We start from the raw sequence: 19,439 nt of genomic DNA, 5'->3' as shown, positions 1-19,439 counted from the left end.
TGCTGCCCCCTTGGTCTGATACATGCTGGTAATTGAGCAGGCCTGTCGGCTGGCCTGGCCACCATTTAATGGGCCAATTGTTCCCAGCCATCTGGTGTCATTGAGGGGCTGTTGTAACGTTAAGTGCTGCCAGGTGACAGACAGACCCTATCATTATAGAACTGTCTCCCTTTCCCTCCCCCTTCTCTCTCCTCCCCTCTCTCTCTCTCTCTCCCCCTTTCTTTCTCTCTCTCTCCCCCTCTGTCCCTCTCTGTCCCCCTTCTCTCTCCTCTCCTCTGTTTCTCCCCCTTGTTTTCTCACCCTCTCCCCCTTCTGCCTCTCTCCCCCTTCCCTTTATCCTCCCCCCTCTCTAGTGTGTCTCTATGCAATTATATTTTTTTCAGTTGGTAATGGCATGGTTGGATGGTTGCTACTGTTGCTAAAGGAAACATGGTTGGATGGTTGCTACTGTTGCTAAAGGAAACATGGTTAGGCTTCAATAGTGATGCAGAAAAAGAGCTGTAAAACAACTTCCAACTTATGTGGAATTTTACAAAGAAAAAGAAAGCATCACCATCATCATCTTCTTCCGCTTATCCGGGGCCGGGTCGCGGGGGCAGCAGTCTAAGCAGGGATGCCCAGACTTCCCTCTCCCCAGACACTTCCTCCAGCTCTTCCGGGGGGACACCGAGGCGTTCCCAGGCCAGCCGGGAGACATAGTCCCTCCAGCGTGTCCTAGGTCTTCCCCGGGGTCTCATCTCGGAGCTCCTCCCGGGTGTCCAAGCTTTTCACCCTATCTCTAAGGGATCGCCCTGCCACCCATCGGAGAACGCTCATTTCGGCCGCCTGTATCCGGGATCTTGTCCTTTCGGTCATGACCCAAAGCTCATGACCATAGGTGAGAGTAGGAACGTAGATTGACTGGTAAATCGAGAGCTTCGCCTTGCGGCTCAGCTCTTTCTTCACCGCGACAGATCGATACATCAACCGCATTACTGCAGAAGCTGCACCGATCCGTCTGTCAATCTCCCGTTCCATCCTTCCCTCACTCGTGAACAAGACCCCTAGATACTTAAACTCCTCCACTTGAGGCAGGCACTCTCCACCAACCTGAAGTGGGCAAGCCACGCTTTTCCGACTGAGGACCATGGCTTCGGATTTGGAGGTACTGATTCTCATCCCCGCCGCTTCACACTCTGCTGCAAACCGTCCCAGTGCATGCTGAAGGTCCTGGTTTGAAGGGGCCAACACGACAACATCATCCGCAAAGAGCAGAGATGAAAACGTGTGGTCCCCAAACCTGACACCCTCCGGCCCCTGGCTGCGCCTAGAAATTCTGTCCATAAAAATTACGAACAGAACCGGCGACAAAGGGCAGCCCTGCCGGAGTCCAACATGCACTGGGAACAAGTCTGACTTACTGCCGGCAATGCCAACCAAGCTCCTGCTTCGGTCGTACAGGGACCTGACAGCCCTTTGCAAAGGACCCAGGACCCCATATTCCTGAAGCACTCTCCACAGGATGCCGCGAGGGACACAGTCGAATGCCTTCTCCAAATCCACAAAACACGTGTATTGGTTGGGCAAACTCCCATGAACCCTCCAGCACCCCGTAGAGGGTATAGAGCTGGTCCAGTGTTCCACGGCCCGGACGAAAACCACACTGTTCCTCCTGAATCCGAGGTTCTACTATCGGCCGTATTCTCCTCTCCAGTACCCTGGCAGAGACTTAGAAAAAGAAAAGAAAATATCTACAAATCACAAAAGTGTTTCTCTTTTGTAATGACAGACCAAGGCATATTCAGCTGAGAGGTCTTTTGTATTTAATGTTTTCCCCTAAGAAAATTTTTCCTCAGTAGATCAAGAATTCGGGCAATAATTATTGAATCATATTTTGAGTAATGAGGTCGGAAAAGTTGTTCAACTTCTGGCCCAGTGTTTTGCATAGTCCTGTCTATAGCAAAGCTATGGGCACTGTACTGTACATTGTATACATAATACCTTCCTTAATTGGAATTATTTTATCTTTGCATGTTTCTCTATTTACATTGACATTTTTGATTACATTCGAATGTATGTATTTTTGTATTTTCTTTTGTGGTGTTTATGGTTGGTCTGTCTATTGTGTGTCTCTCTAGTGTGTGTCTCTAATCTCTGTCTCTAGTCTCTCTAGTGTGTGTCTCTAATCTCTGTCTCTAGTCTCTCTAGTGTGTGTCTCTAATCTCTGTCTATAGTCTCTCTAGTGTGTGTCTCTAATCTCTGTCTATAGTCTCTCTAGTGTGTGTCTCTAATCACTGTCTCTAGTCTCTCTAGTGTGTGTCTCTAATCTCTGTCTCTAGTCTCTCTAGTGTGTGGTTGTAATCTCTGTCTCTAGTCTCTCTAGTGTGTGGTTGTAATCTCTGTCTTTTGTCTCTCTAGTGTGTGGTTGTAATCTCTGTCTTTTGTCTCTCTAGTGTGTGTCTCTAATCTCTGTCTCTAGTCTCTCTAGAGTGTCTTTAATCTCTCTGTCTCTAGTCTCTCTAGAGTGTCTTTAATCTCTGTCTCTAGTCTCTCTAGAGTGTCTCTAATCTCTCTGTCTCGAGTCTCTCTCTAGTTTGTCTCTAATCTCTCCGTCTCTAGTCTATTTTTAAAGTGTCTCTAATCTCTCTGTCTCTAGTTTCTCTAGAACGTTCTCAAATAGCCTGTAATACGTAGGAAGCTATATGTAGCTTCTAGCTTGTAAGCTAACTTCAGTAGTCAGTTCCCTACCTTAGCGTTGCTGGGCCACAAAAACCTGATCAATTCACTATGTCCCCACTCCATAAGCCTGGCCATTTTATGAATCCATTCTACCTGTACCTCGCATAATCTGACTCTTAAGATTCTTAAAGTGACAGGGCAGATTTTTACAAAATAAGAGAGGTGCTGTCACGTCCTGGTTATGCCCCTAGCCATCTCTGCGCTGGGCTCGGGGCATAGTCAGGACAGGACAGGAGGTGGCTTATCTAGCCACCTCCAATCCTTTTGGTCTCCCTAATTGGAGGCAGGTGTCGGTCGTTGCCTCCATTTGGGGACCCTATGTTTTTGCCATGCCAGGGTGGTTCATTTTGGTTTTGTTCCTGTTTGGAATATCCCATGTCACTAGTTGCTGCTTTGCTTTTGTTTTGTTTAGTTTCTGTTAGAGTCTTTTCCTTTTTCATTAAACATTGATTACCTCAGTTTCTTTGATTCTGAGCCTTTGTCCTTCCACACCCCAGCTCGTGACAGGTGCATTTCTATGCAAATTACTTTTATATTGGTTGAAATTTGTATTTATGGTAATATTTTATTTAATTATAATTAATTTAATGTAACAATAATAACTTGCTACAGTACATACAGAAGTAACTAAAATGATGGCCAAAGGGGTTGGGTTAGGGTAAAAGAGTTTTGGGTCATGTTCCATTAAAACATACCTGGTTAAGTAACTTTTAAACAAGAAAAGGAACCAGGCAAGCCTAGTTCAGCCAGCCCACAATTAGATTCGAACCTAGGTCTCCCATGTGAGAGGCTGTGTCTACGCCACAAAGCTTATAAGTATGCAGGATGTCGTTATTGCGTCTCGACATTAGATCATTTTGTCACGCAGTAACATCACACCAAGTTTGAATATTTCGCTAGACACCATTAATCATAGTGTTAAACTGACTAACGTTTCTTACTTCCACCATAAACAGCATCTATGAACTGTATGGCTTTTGGGCGTTTTAACTGCTCTCTTACTGTTCAAGGGGTTGTGATGTAGTGTATGTTACCCGAAAAGAAAGCACGGACGCGTACATTGAAAAACCACCAGAAGTGGTCGAAATATAACTGTAAATAGCTTTATTGTAGGCTTACTATAACACAGCTACTGAAGGTTGTAGCCAGTGACGTTTTTAGTCTGTCTTGAGCACATCTTAATGCATCGTTTATTTTGACCAATGACACAGGTCCTCGTGCTTGGCAGTCTGTGTCTCTAACCACTATGCTATTTAACAAGGGTTGGTCGGCCATTCACTCACTTTCGCTCTTCTCGGCTCCGCCTACATGGTCCGGCAAAATAGGCTTAAGACAATGTGCCTTTATTGTCCTAATTTTGCTTTGTTATTGAATATGTTGAGTTAGTATAAGGATTGTGAAACCAACCCTGTTTTTATTCTAGATACTTGAAGTTCTAGTACTTAAAATGTCAACACTCTGGTTTTGTGCATCACTGTGTAGTTTCTTTCTTTCAGTCTGAGTCGCTCACTCTTTGCCTCCCTCACTCAACCTCTCACTGTTTTTCTGTCTGTCTCACTCCCTTTGTGTCTGTGTCTCCCTAGTTTCTGTTACCACTATTATCATTAGTACCACAGCACCATTAGATTCAGTAGTTTACAGATTGGAATTCATTAGTAATCTATTCGATAGTTTACATATTGGAAGTAATTAGTAATTCCAGTCTGTAAACAAATACAAAATAATCAACAAATGTTAGAATCATATATTGCAAGTAAAAATGTCACACACGAAAAGTTTAAAAATTAGATTAGATTCAACTTTATTGTTATTATGTACAAGGACAGTATGATTAAAATTAGAAGACATTTTCCATTTATTAAAAATATTGTTGAAATATTGAAAGTGTGAATGTCAAGAGAAACACAAACAGATAATCGACATTGTGCTATTTTGCTTTACTTATATTGCAGTTGGTCAATGTTTGACAAACGGCAATATAAGTGAAGCAAAATAGCACAATGTTTGATTTGTTTGCTAATTATCTCTGGGTCTGTGTGATCCGTGGGAGGTGTGTGTCTAGTACAGTCATACATTTGGCAGGGGGTTGTTTAGGCAGTGGATGCTAAGCTTGTCGTCTCGGGAGCTAGCCTATGTCGTTCCCGCTCAACAGCCGAGCCTGTCCACAGTCAAGGTGGTCACAACGCCCAGGTGTTGTCTGTGAGGTGGCATTCCAATTTCCTCTGTTTGGACTGTTCTGTTGATTCTTTCTAGCTTGTCAAATAGATCTCCCTTTGTTTTCTCGTGATTCGTTTGGGTCTATTTACCTTTCCCTGTGAGTTCTGTTTGTGTTAACACAGCCCGAAGACCAGCAGTCTGAGTGGACCCCGGGTTCATCTCTCTGAAGGTGTAGGCTTTGTTATGTTAGGTTCAAATCTTTTTCCTGTTGGACTCCTGGTAGTTTGGTGGATGGGTTACCAGATGCCTGTAACGTACAGGACGATCCATGGGTCGGTCCCCTTTACACCACGTTTGTTGTAGAACAACCATGTATTTCCAATTTCTCTGTTATTTTATTGCAAAGGCAGAGCACTGCGCGTTCCAAGATGAGGTTTGTTCCTTAGTATTCTGTGTTGATTTTGTTTAGATTCTCTCTTTCTCTCGCTAGTCCCGGTCTCTTTCAAGTCTCTCTATGCATGTCTTCCAACCTGTCTGTCTCTTGTATCTCTTTCTGTCTTTCTCTCATATGTCTGTCTTTGCCTGGCTCTCGTCTCCTCGTCTTTTTCTCCATTCAGGGGAAACTGGGGGATGATGGGAGCAGGCAGGAGGTGTAGAACATGGGATGTGGTAGAGCAGGGCTGGCCAACCCTGTTCCTGGAGAGCCACAGTCCTGTAGGTTTTCTCTTCAGCCTCATTTGTGACTAACCTGAGTCTGCTTTTCATCCAACTACTAATTAGAATCAGGTGTGCTGAATAAGAGATGGAGAGAGAACCTACAGGATTGTGGCTCTCCAGGAACAGGGTCGGCCAGCCCTGTGGTAGAGTAAAGAAGCCGCCGAAGACAATTACACCTTCTTTAAGGAAGGCGGTACCAGTCGATGGCCAGTATGCAGGCAGCCTTTTGAGAGTTGGAGGTGGAGAGTATCAGTCTCCAGTCCCTTCAACATTCAGCCCCCACTAGACTGCATCCTTCACAATCACTTAACTCTCTCAGAACACATTCCTTTATACATAGGGAATAATGACTGTCTACCACCACCTCCTGTTAACATGTGGACCCAGACTACGCCCAGGAGTGAAAGACAGGAATATGTCCGGCTGGCTATTTCTCTTAACCATTGTAGCCTTCAGGCTTCTGTCAGCCGAGGCAATTGGACGGATGGCAAAGCAGTGGAGAGGCTGTGGTCAAACGCCATGAGTAAACAGTAGCATAGCATGCTACACACACCACATGTGAGAAAGAAGATTCACCTTTATATCCAATTACATTTGTCTGTCAAAGAATACAACCTTTGCAGGTTTAAAATCTCTGGAAATTCCCCTTTTGTTTAAAATGTTCTGGTATTTTGTCAGGGCTGTCCACAGATCAGCCCATCTCTGGCCAGCATTTCAGATCAGCCAAAAAAAATCCCTAACATTTTCCCAAGAGCAGCACTGGGCTGCTGAGGCCCACTGCGTGCACCCTCCACCTGCCTATGTTTCCGACTGTCTGTCACGGGAAAGCCGACGGCAGACGGGCTGTCTGCGTGTGATTTGCTTGTAGAGGGGATGGTGGGTCATGAAGTCATGAGTGGTGGGGGTGGGGTGCCTGTCGGCGTGTAGCGGATGTACCGCTGAGTGCTGTGCCTCAGCAGTCTGCAAAAAACCACACGTCACTCAGAACCACCTTGCCCACTCCCGAAGGACAGAACTGGGGCACCCTAACATTGATTTCTGCCATGAGGGATTTCTATCGCCATATTTTATGTTGTGAAGAAACCTTTAAATGCCTCTCCTCTGGCAACAATTGAAGGACTTGCCCTGAAACCAGATTGGCGCCATCTCTGTTCCGTACCCTTTCGAGACTCACCGTATGAACGAGAGAGACACTGGAGCCCTGTGATGCCGCCGAGTAATGCAATGGACGGAGTGACACTGTCACCGTCGATGGATAACCAAAGAATTTCACCAGGAACGTCTAGCGGACCCACACCCGCAGTCTAACAAGCTGTCCAAAGTGACGGCACAACAGATCATTGGTGACACGGCCGGCGATGGGACTCCGAGCTGGAATAAGCACAAACTGCTCATTCCATATGGATATGTGCAAAAGTGCACAGTATAAATTCACCAGCTCACCTTGAATCAGCAAACATGATCCTGACAGTTTTCAGGCATGAAAATTGGAAACCATGTTGTCTTCTATCACACTGGAATAAAGTATAAATCTAGACCACGTTAACATGTGCTATGACGTTCAGTCATTTTTTACATTATTCCATGTCATGTTGCTGAATTGGCATGCGGTTGCTCACTTTAGTCACTTTGGTCATTGACCTGACCTACCACATGATGGGCATTAAAATATCAGGCTAAAATATAAAGGCCTGCCTTTGGAGCGCGTGTGTCTGTGTTTCCTACTCAAGGTGTAGATGCTGATAGGCTTGGTGTCGAAGACGGACATCATGTCATAATGATCCATGGAGCCAGTGAGTTCCTGTGAACTGGACAGATTTTTCAGGCTTCATGCACTTGATGGCCGTTTAAATCAGGCCACAATAATATTAATATAATATTTTAACCCATTACCCTGGTGTTGATACGTTTGTTGTAATTGGCTGAAACGCACAGGATCGTTAATAAATGCTGTACAGTAATCTGTCAGTCCTCATCACCTGATCGTCACCTGACCTACACCTGATATTCACCAGACTTTCACCCGATCTGACATTGTTTTCACCAGGGGTGTCTGAAAACTGTGTGTGTGTGTGTGTGTCTACATGTGCTTATATAAGGGGTGGGGGTGGTTTGAGGGGTGATGTCCGGTGCCTCAGATTAAACATAGCCATGTGCCCATGTTGGGTTGGTAGCCAATGCAGACCCACAGCTGGATCTCATACAGGCATCCAGGCAGACCGACAGTGTCTGAATAAAGCGGTGGATTTGTCCAACCTCAATGCTGTAGAAGTATAAAATAGAGATCAGTTATTGGTGACGTCCTCCTGTCCTCTCTGTTACTGAGTCATGGTGAGTCCACTTCCACTCTCACTTTCTGCAATGTGAGTGGCTGTAGACACACGGCCTCGGCCACTCTGGGGTCTCCCCTGGCTCGGACAGAAGGAACAGATCTTCTTTGGGAAGTTTTTAGAGGGTTTCTGCAGAGTTTTGATCAGCAACAGAGGTAATCAAAATTAGTTTTGGGAAGTGTGTTTGGGAATACGCATTCACCATATTTATAGATTACTTCGTATCTTTCTTTTTTGGTTAGGAGAATTTGTTTTTAAACTGTATCTGTTATTTTCTGCTGAAGTTTAATATTACAAAAGAAAATATAGAAACGGGCATCTGTACCTCCTGTGAAGCAACCCAACAACTGTTTTCAGACTAGTGTTCCCCCAGGTTTTCTGTCACATTGATCTGCTTGGCGTGAGATTCACATGATTGCACCATATATGCATGAGCCAGAGAAATGTCATTTCAAATAGAAATGCAATCGATGCATGACAAAAGATTTATCAACCGAAGCTGACGAAGGGACCTTGTTCACTGACCAAACGTCAGCGTCCGGTTCCGTGAGTGACGCTCCGCTTCTCTCTCCCATAGGCGCGCTGACGGAGTGTTACGACGAGCTGGGCAACCGCTACCAGCTGCCCGTCTACTGCCTGGCCCCACCCGTCAACATGATCGAGGAGAAGAGTGACCCGGAGAACCCGGAGGTCAGCGAGCCGCCCCCCAGCGAGGGACAGGAGTGCCAGCTGCGCCTGCGCCTCTCCACGGGCCGAGACCTGCGCCTCGCCGTGAGGACCACGGACACGGTGCAGCACATGAAGCGGCGGCTGCAGGCGGTGGAGGGCGTGGCGGCGGCCACCCAGCGCTGGTTCTTCTCGGGCCGGCCCCTCACGGACAAGATGAGGCTGGAGGAGCTGAAGATCTCCCGGGACTACGTGGTGCAGGTGATCGTCAGCCAACCGCCCGCCCCCCTGCCCACCCCGCCGCCAGCCTCACCCAGCTCCGCGCCCGCCACGCTGCCACAGGACCCCACGCCCGTGGAGAACTAGAGCCTGGCACCCCTGAGCAGAAAGGACCACCCGGGGGGTATTCCGGCTTGTTTCATTGGGAGGGATGGGAAGTGTGTGTTTGTGTTGATCCATCTATAAGTCGTTTGTGTGTGTGTGTGTGTGTGTGAGCTAAAAGGGTTAAGCACATCCGCCTGACAAGGGCCTGGAGTACGACTGGAGAACAACAAGCTGAGCCGTGACACCGGGTGGTCTTAGAAAATGTTCGCCACAGTGTGTGCCCTCCCTTTCTTTTGCTCGCCCCCCTTGACAGAGTGTTTCTGCAGGGCATGCTGGGAAAGCAGAAGGGCCGTGTCTGTGTCTCAGCCGGAACAGATCGCCTCCGCGACTGACGACAAGCAACCAGGAGCAGGAAGAGACTACACCACAGGACAGGACCACCTGCTAAACTGGCTTTTAACAAATCAACCTTTTTCAAAAACTCTTTAAAAAACTGTTTTTAGTGCAAACTGAACAACCAAAAAAAATTATAGAAAAACCTGTAAGGAACTTAACGATGTCATTTGTAAATGTTTCTGCTCTTGTTTTAACTGCTGGTTGCTTTGAGGCCTCATCCATGTCCAGGATGAATTTGGTGTTGATTTGGAGAACTGGGCACTCGTCCCTGAGCCCCCGACATATCGAACGCTTCTCCATCTCTGCCGTAGCTTCTAGTCAGTCAGATGTCAGGCCTTTCTATTGCTCTGTTTATTATGCACCCCACCTTTAATCGTTTCTACCTGTAGCCTCTTTCTACAGACCTTAACTCATGTAGCTCATCCGCACGTTTCAATCTTCTTAAGAACAGGTCAGAGTACTATGGATGAATCACATGCTCTGGCCTGCCTCTAGGTCCCTGTCGGGGGTTGTAGAGTTAGTAGGCCGCCACCTGCTTCAAATTAGTTACCTTTCTTATTATTCAGCAAACATCAGATCATGTAACCGTGACGATCACTCTCCTGTGTCCCATCTGCACCTGGCATTTGCTTGAGATATGAGCCAGTTGTTACCAGTGCAGAACAAAAAAAAAAAAAAAGGAGAATGTTGTACCCGCTGAATGTGCTGGGATGAAGTGTCATGGCGACGTATTTAATGGCACTGTGTTTAGATATTCTGCTTCACTGTACTTTAAGAAACTTATCAGAGCAATGTATTTAGCATTGGGTAACCCTTTTGTGCGCGGGTTTTGGTGTGCATGTGTGAGTGAGAGAAATAGAGAGAAAGAGCCTTTGGATACACAGCTATGGTCTTGTGTCCCAAATCTTCTGTTTACAGGAGCCAGAGTGTAGGACAGAAGGTGTCCAGAACCTTAGCAGGTCTCTGGGGTTGCATACCAAGTTACACCTGAGGTCTTCTACTCTGCGGTAGCTATTCAGACGGACTTAACTCTTTTGCATCATTGTTTGTATGAGTGTGTGTTTTTAAGGCACATTGAGACGTATCCATTGAAAATGAATTTCAGAAACCCAGTTGCATATTTTGATGAAATAGAATGTTTTTAATTAAATTGACCAACATTTGTACTCCTCAATTTGTGTTTCTCCCTTCATTGGCTCTGTTCTTGGGAAGAGAATGTCCTCCTGAGGTTTGTATAATACAATATTATTATTATTAAAAATGAATAGCCAAATTACATGGAATGAGTAATGTTTGAAAAACTGAAACAGCCTTTTTGGAAAACAGATTTCTATGATCCAACTTTTTAAGCTGAACAGTTATCCATATTATCCAAGATGTGAAAGGCACAAACTGAAAACTAGTTGAGGCTTACATTTTTATTTTTCACGACATGCCTTATACATACAGTCACAGCAAAAAAGTTATTACATTCCTTGGGAAGTTTTGTTACATGTTTGGACACGTGAACATGTAATATACACTTTGACACATAAAGTTTGCCTCATTTAACAGACACTGAAAGATTATACTTTGCAATAATTTAGTAATACCAGAATTCAATATGGCCTCAATCTCCTCAATTTTCCTGTACAATATCGACTTCTTGGGTGACTCCAAGATGACAAGTATGCCAGCCCCTGAGACCGGAAAAGTAGCCCCACACCATAATGCCACTCCTCCAGACTTTACAGCTGGAATGATGTACCTCTGTTCAAAGTCAGTGTGTTGTATTTGCCAAACATCATCTGTACATGTATGTACTTCAAATTGCTTGGTAATGGCTTTGTAACCCCTCCAAGACATGGACATCAATAATCTTTCATATGAAGACCTCTTATAAGTCTTTGGATCTTGGCATGATGTGTTACCACGTCAGACCAAACTAAGCTAAGTTTCTTATCTTTATGGAAGGCTGGACCTTCCCAAGCTACTCTGTAAAGATTTTCTAATCATTTGCACCAGTTTTCGTGCACCCTTTATTCTAATTATAGCCATTTTGTGTTATGTTAAATGTAGGGTGTATTAACTTTTTCCACATAAGCGAATCTAATTTCTGTTTATTTTAACTGCATAAATGTTTTGATTTGTTTAATTGGGTTACCTTCGTCAATTCCAATATGATTGGAATTTTGGTCAAATATAAGTGTCCAAATATGTAAAAAAAAAAATAATTATAAAAAAAGCAACAAAAATAAAAGAGAACTTTCCAGATGTTGTACTTACTTTTACTCATGACTACAATTATATGATTTTTAATGTCTCAGACTGTCAATTGTTAACCATCATTCGAACTGTGGCCGGTATTATTAGGAAAATAAAGGTACCTTCCTAATGTCAAAACCATTTTTCCTACTGGCCATCACACAGACTAATGTTCCTAGTCAGAGCACACTGTGTCATGGCACACATTTGTGTTTTATTTCTTAGCATCGTCTTGTGGCAGTTTGGTGCTACAATAAAGAAGTTGATGACTGTAAGATATTTCTTAGTGGTTGGTTCAGATCATGTGACTCTTAGGTCAGAGGTTAACCAGGAATTAACTCAGTGTTCCAGTTTCTTCCATGCGGTTGGACATCAAGGCATCGCTCTGTTTCTTTTACGTTTTATGCCTCGGAAAGGCTTTGCCTGTTAGTTTGTTACCTTTGTTCAATGTTTGCATGTATGTGTATATATATATATATATATTCGAAATGCATTAGTTTGAGTTAAAGAAAACAAACTTTTCAACAGTGATGGCAATTTGTTAACAACGACACTAAGCAGAGCTGATTGTAACTTTTGGAATATGTGCTCAGAGAATATTGTAAATGTATTTGTGTTAATTTTGAGAACATGTTGTAACCAGACATTTGTTATATTTGTATATTCCAGTTTTACAAAAAAGAGAAAGAAGAGGAAAGACTATTACAGTAAAACGTTCAACTTTACTCCTGCGTCCGCCCCTTTTCTGACTCCTGTTAGCTATCTGTCAGTGTTGCGTAGATGGAACACGCATCTAGGACAGAATAGTAAAAAGGCATCCGTACAGTGGGCACTAAAAGTTCAAGAAAAGCAAGCTCTCACCCCATCATTCATCGTTCATCATCGCGCTCTGTACTACTAGACGGTATTAGCAATTCATGATAGCGGAGAAAGCTATGGAAGTTGAGGAAGCTACAGAGCGAAGTCAAGCATTCGAAACAAGATCTATAGCATCTCTTTCGACTAATAGATCTCGAAGCCAATCGGCTAGCACAGCTGCTGCACGGGCCAGGACTGAATACCTTAAAAAGGAATCTGAAATCTTGATTGAAAAGGCTCAACTAAAAGTTACAGAAGCACGCATGGAAGCGTCTCTGATAGCTATAAAGCATGAAAGTGAGGTGGCAGCAGCCATCGCTGAGGCGAAGGTTTTAGAGGCAGCAGCAGATGGTGAGCTTGGTGAAAGGATTTCTGATGTGAGAGAAGCTTCTGGTCGCACTCGTGATTACGTCATGAATCAGTCTCAACTAAAATTATCTCCTGCTGGAGACGTACCATGTCAACCACCTCCACAGCCCATTGTCCATGTGTTGAGACCCGAGACACCCCCAAGACAGCGTCACTTTACAGCTTGGGATGTCAGTGATGCCAACAATAAACCTGATACTGAGAGTATAACACAGCATCCTCAGAAGTCAGTGCAAACACCTTGTTATAAATACCAGATTCCAACGTTCACTTCTCCATACAAGACAACACCGCAACCAACGTTCAACAACGACACTAATATGAGTGACGTCGCCAGGTACTTAGCACGCAGAGAGCTTGTTAACTCAGGTCTCTTCAAGTTTGACGATCGTCCTGAGAACTATTGGGCGTGGAAGTCATCTTTTGGCAACGCAATTGAAGGTTTGCACCTGTCAGCTGCTGAGCAGTTAGACCTTCTGTCGAAATGGTTGGGGGATCAGTCTTCACATCATGTGCGAAGGATCAGAGCTGTGCACACAGGTAATGCAAACGAAGGCTTGAGAAAGGCTTGGGAAGCTTGGTGAAAGGAAGATTGCTATGGCTCTCCAGAGATTATTGAGAAATTGCTATTTGACAGGATTGATAGCTTTCCAAAAATCAGCAACAAAGATGTGAAAAAGCTTAGAGAACTTGGAGATCTTCTACAGGAAGTGGAGTCTGCCAAACATGAAGGCTACCTACCCGGACTTACTTATCTTGACACCGCTCGTGGTGTTGCTCCTATTGCAGATAAGTTGCCTTACAGTCTTCAGGAGAGGTGGATGGCTCGAGGTTCTCAATACAAAACAGCACATCAAGTCGCCTTTCCTCCATTCTCATTCTTCTGTGATTTCATCTGCAGAGAGGCTCGAACACGTAACGATCCAAGTTTTGCTCTGTCTTCAGGAATCCAGAGTGTGTTGAAACCAGAGCAGCCATTCAAGAGACAAATGAAAAGCCCAGTCTATGCACACAAGACGGAAGTGTCATCAGGGACTGCAAGTCAGATGCGCAGTTCAATCCATGAGTTGGATGATGTGGATAAGACCTGCCCAATTCATAAGAAGTCCCACCCTCTCAATCGTAGAGGTTTTAGGATGAAACCTTTGGATGAGCGCAAGACTTTCCTAAAGGAGAAAGGTGTTTGCTACAAGTGTTGTGCAACAACCACTCATCTGGCCAGGGACTGTAAGGCAGCTACTAAATGTAAGGAATGTGGCAGTGATGCTCATATTGCGGCACTTCATCCAGGACCGCTGCCTGCAAGCCTGTTTGATTATGGCGGGGAGGGGGAGATGGATACGCCTCAACCTGCTATCACTTCTAAGTGTACCGAAGTCTGTGGTTACAGCAAATGTTTACAGTCTTGTTCTAAGATTTGTTTAGCTAAGGTTTATCCAGAAGGCCAGCCAGAAGGAGCAATCAAGCTTTATGTGATCCTGGATGACCAGAGCAATAGATCGCTTGCTAGAACAAAGTTTTTCGACTTGCTGCATGTCAAAGGAGAGAACTCAACATATACTCTACGTACCTGTGCAGGTGTGACAGAGACAGCAGGAAGAAGAGCTATATTCATCCTTGATGAATATGCCATAGGGGACACCATTTTCCAGAGGACAACGGATGATAATAAAATTGGATTGTCTATTGAAGATAGGCACTTTTTCGAAATCATGGATAAAGAGATGTTCATGGACAAGAGCAATAGTTGGGTTGCACCACTCCCATTTAGAACACCTTGCCAGCGACTCTCTAATAATAGAGAACAGGTAATAACACGCCTAACTTCACTTTTGCGCACATTGGAGAAGAAGCCTGAGATGGAAGTCTCATTTTGTTACCTTCATGCAGAACATCTTCAATCGTAACCATGCTGAAGTAGCTCCTCCTCTTTCGAGGAGGCCAGGAATGTTGGTATTTACCTACCTTTGGGGTGTACCATCCACAGAAACCCGGTCAGATCAGAGTTGTCTTCGACTCCAGCGCGAGAAAGAAGGGCATCTCCTTGAACGACGTTCTTCTCTCTGGTCCTGACTTAAATAATAGCCTCTTGGGAGTCTTATTGCGTTTTAGAAGGGAGCTGGTGGCTGTAACTGCGGACATCGAACAAATGTTTCACTGCTTCATTGTGAAAGAGGAAGACGATACTTCCTTCGTTTCCTATGGTTCAGGGATAATGACCCCAACAAAGAGATCATTGAATACCGCATGAGGGTGCACGTGTTCGGTAATATTCCATCTCCTGCTGTAGCCATTTCTGGTCTCCGACGAGCAGCGGCTTATGGTGAGGAGGAGTATGGTTCAGACGCTAAACACTTTGTAGAAAGAGAATTCTACGTTGATGATGGGCTCTTGGCGACACCAACAGCTGCAGGAACTATCGATCTGTTGACACGAACAAAGAAAATGCTGGCCAATTCGAATTTAAGACTGCACAAGTTCGCTTCTAAAAGCAAGGAGGTAATGAACGCATTCCCGATCGAAGATCATGCTAAGGGACTCAAAGATCTTAACTTGGAAGTTGATCCTACGCCCAACCAACGTAGTCTTGGACTAAGCTGGGATGTTAAAGGGGACACATTCACCTTTCATGTAACTGACATTAAGATACTGGCTACTGTCAACAGTCTCTTCGACCCCCTTGGGTTTCGTTGCTCCAATCATCATTGAAGGGAAATTCCTGCTACGGGAACTCTCAGGGGAGGCCGTTGACTGGGATTCTCCTCTCCCTGAAGATAAGGAAGAAGCATGGAATGCATGGAGGAAATCCCTACAAGATCTCAAACAGCTCAAGATTCCCAGAACATATGTTTGTACCACTCTCTCTACAGCTCTGAGGAAGGAACTCCACATTTTCTCTGATGCTTCTGTCAGAGCGATTGCAGCAGTGGCATATCTTCGTGTCATCAATGGCGATGAAGCATGTCACACCGGATTTATCCTAGGGAAGGCGAAATTAGCTCCGCAAGCTGCTCATACTATTCCCAGGCTGGAACTAGGAGCTGCGGTTTTAGCTGCAGAGATGGCAGAGTCAATCACGAACAAGCTGGACTTCACTCTAGATGCTGTGGAGTTTTATACGGACAGTAGAGTCGTCCTGGGGTACATCTATAACCAGACAAGGCGTTTCTATGTGTACGTAGCCAACAGGGTGCAGCGCATCCAGAGTGTCAAGCCCAATGCAATGGCACTATGTGTCTACTAAGCACAACCCTGCAGACCACGCCACTCGCTCCGTTCCAGCAGCTCTGTTGGGCACCTCCACCTGGCTTACAGGACCTGCTTTCCTGTCGCAAATTGATCAGAATCTGTCTCTGGAGGAGGAGTTCGATCTCCTCGGGTCAGAGTTGGACACAGAAGTTCGTCCTCTTGCTACTACTGTATGCAATGATTCTCATCTTGAATGTCAACGATTCGAGCGATTCTCTTCTTGGAGGTCATTAGTCAGAGCCATATCTTTACTCTTACATGTCGCCCAGACTTACAGGTTTAACGACGGTAGAGAAAGAGCCTGCAAATCATGGCACTATTGTGCTACGCATCGCACAGTGACAGAGTTGTTACATGCAGAGGAAGTTGTAATTAAGAACGTTCAGAGGGGAGCTTACCAAGAAGAGTTTACCTGCATCGCCAAAGGAAACGACATCCCGAGGCACAGCACTGTGAAAAAACTGAACCCTTACGTAGATGGTAGAGGCCTTCTCAGGATAGGAGGTCGGCTTGAAAAGGCAACTCTGGATCTCAAAGAAAAGTTTCCCTTGATTGTTCCAGGACGCAGTCATGTTGCGAAGCTACTTCATTACCATGATCGAATTAAGCATCAGGGTCGTGTGTTCACTGAATCAGCTATCCGCAATGCAGGGTATTGGATTGTTGGTGTTAGGAAGCTTATCAACAGCATTGTACACAAGTGTGTCAAATGTAACAAGCTTCGTGGGAAGGTAACCGAGCAGAAGATGGCAGACTTACCCATCGATCGCCTAAGCACTGAACCTCCCTTCACGTTTGTTGGTCTCGATGTTTTTGGACCTTGGACAGTCGTCGCAAGGCGCACGCGAGGAGGACAAGCTCAGAGCAAAAGATGGGCTGTTCTTTTCACTTGTATGAGTGTTAGTGCCATACACATTGAGCTGATTGACAGCATGGATTCATCCACCTTTATAAACGCCCTGAGAAGGCTTTTTGCTCTGCGAGGACCTGTCAAACAAATCCGGTCTGACTGCGGGACCAATTTTGTAGGAGCCTGTATGGAGCTGGAAATTGTTTTAAAGGATCCTCAAGAGCCTAGTGTGGGGAAGTACCTGAGTGGAGAAGGTTGTTCATGGGTCTTTAACCCACCTCACGCATCCCACATGGGCGGAGCCTGGGAGCGAATGATAGGAGTCTCAAGGTGCATACTAGATTCCATGCTCCAACAGATCAGTCCTTCCTGCTTGACACATGAAGTGTTGTCCACTTTGATGGCAGAGGTTACAGGAATTGTCAATTCAAGACCCCTTGTACCAATTTCCACAGACCCAGATTCCCCTTTTTTGTTGACGCTAGCCATGCTTCTAACTCAAAAGGGTCATACACTCTTCCCACCTCCAGGTGACTTCAAGGAAACCAATCTCCATAAACAGCAATGGAGAAGGGTGCAACATCTCGCCAATACTTTCTGGGGCAGATGGAGGCGCGAATATCTTGCAACGCTTCAGAACCGAAGTAAATGGCAAGAGGAACGACGAAATCTAAGAGAGGGTGATGTTGTCCTTCTTAAGGATGCTCAAAGTAAGCGCAATGAATGGCCTATGGCTCTCGTAACCAAGGTTTATACCAGCAGTGACAAAAGAGTCAGAACGGTTGAACTAAGAGTTGCTAGGAATGGGACAATCAAGACATTCCTTAGACCTATATCGGAAACAGTTCTGCTCATGCCGACAGAGGACTGATATTTGTGAGGTCTTATGTGAACACTCTCAGGTTTGTGGTGGTATCTAAACAATACCAGGCGGGGAGTGTCATGGCACACATTTGTGCCTCTGAAAGGCTTTGCCTGTAAGTTTGTTACCTTTGTTCAATGTTTGCATGTATGTATATATATATATTCGAAATGCATTAGTTTGAGTTAAAGAAAACAAACTTTTCAACAGTGATGGCAGAGAATATTGTAAATGTATTTGTGTTAATTTTGAGAACATGTTGTAACCAGACATTTGTTATATTTGTATATTCCAGTTTTACAAAAAAGAGAAAGAAGAGGAAAGACTATTACAGTAAAACGTTCAACTTTACTCCTGCGTCCGCCCCTTTTCTGACACCTATTAGCTATCTGTCAGTGTTGCGTAGATGGAACATCTAGGACAGAATACACTGTCTTTGTGTTGTTGTGTGATTAGAGGTTTAGAGGATGTGGACCTGGAGGAAGAGATACCTCCACTTCCTTATGTGGAATTCCATCCACTGGAAAGACAGTTATTAAAAACAAGGAAGTTTTTTTCAGTGTGGTTCCTCATTTAAAAAATAAAAAATCTTCATTGTATCTAAGTTCATTGTATCACAGCACACCTATTTGTAACTGCCGCTAACAAGTCTTGCCCCAGGCGCTTGTTCACATTCTGATTACAACACAGCTGTAGACTATTAAAAGATGTGATGCGATCCGATTGTGAAAACGTCTAGCAGCGTAAACTGGCAATATCAGGACCGTCATTAAAACCCCCATTCAGGCACCCTCCCTCCTGTCCTGTCTGACCAGGGACCCAAAAGTATTTTTTTCTTCAAAGGCATTAATGTACAACTCTAACTGGCTTATCTGACTATTAGCATACTATAATAAGGTGAGGGCAATAATTAGCAATTATCTATTTATCTGATAAACAACATCCAGAATTTTCTCTGCTCTTTTGGAAGTATATGGTATTGTACTGGTACGTAACTGTAATCTGGATTGGATAACATTACAAAAAGCTTCTTTTTTTCTATTCATATATTCATAAGTTTTTTAGTAGAACAGGAAACAATTACCACACATTATCATTCAAACGTCTGCAACAGTCCTATCCCAGAATCCAGTAGTACGATTTCGTATTACGATGTGGTATGTTATTCTGATTAAACCAATGTACACTCATTAGAGTGAGAAGGGCTTACTGACAGTTACAGAGACTCTCTCGAGGAAGTCAGTGGGGGAGACTAGAACGCACATAGCTCGCCTCTTCCTTGCAATTAGTCGGATGGTGTAATCTACTCTATAAATGGATGCCATATCTGATCAGCATGCCAGCGCTAGACTAATTAGTAGGCCATTTTGTGTGTGTGTGTGTGTGTGTGTTAGGTCTTACTGAACTCATGGCGACCAAATGTCCCAATGAGTATAGTAAAACCAGAAAGAATTGGACACATTGGGACCTTTTGCCAGTCCCCGTGAAGCAAAAGTCAATTTCTGGCTCAGGGTTTAGGTTTAGGGTCAAACTTACAATTTATTTTATAGTTAGAAAACTGTGGTAATGGTATTGAATTCATGTTATATAAAAGCATGTAACTACAAGAGTTGGAAATTGCTGTTTAGTGTAATACCTTTATGCAGAAGAGATGAATGTACAGCTCCGAAAAAAAGTTAGACCACTGCACTTTTTTCTT

General features: G+C 44.4%; 1 protein-coding gene across 2 annotated transcripts in view; it reads left to right on the top strand.

Annotated features, from left to right (window-relative positions):
- The window catches only part of ubtd2 (ubiquitin domain containing 2), a 41,038-nt gene extending 28,761 nt beyond the window's left edge, over positions 1 to 12,277 (top strand). The window contains exons 3-4 of one of the 2 annotated variants that reach the window (XM_010871183.4): positions 8,500 to 8,991; positions 9,239 to 12,277. In XM_010871183.4, coding sequence (XP_010869485.1) covers positions 8,500 to 8,954 — 455 coding nt within the window. In that variant the 3' untranslated portion in view covers positions 8,955 to 8,991; positions 9,239 to 12,277. Of the gene's footprint in view, positions 1 to 8,499 lie in introns of both variants that reach the window. The other variant, XM_029121305.2, reaches the window with a different exon arrangement.
- Positions 12,278 to 19,439: the final 7,162 nt, after the last annotated feature.

This window comes from Esox lucius, chromosome 7 (assembly GCF_011004845.1).
Source record: "Esox lucius isolate fEsoLuc1 chromosome 7, fEsoLuc1.pri, whole genome shotgun sequence".
In the NCBI taxonomy this organism is placed as follows: domain Eukaryota; kingdom Metazoa; phylum Chordata; class Actinopteri; order Esociformes; family Esocidae; genus Esox; species Esox lucius.
This window is presented reverse-complemented; position numbering and strand designations above follow the sequence as displayed.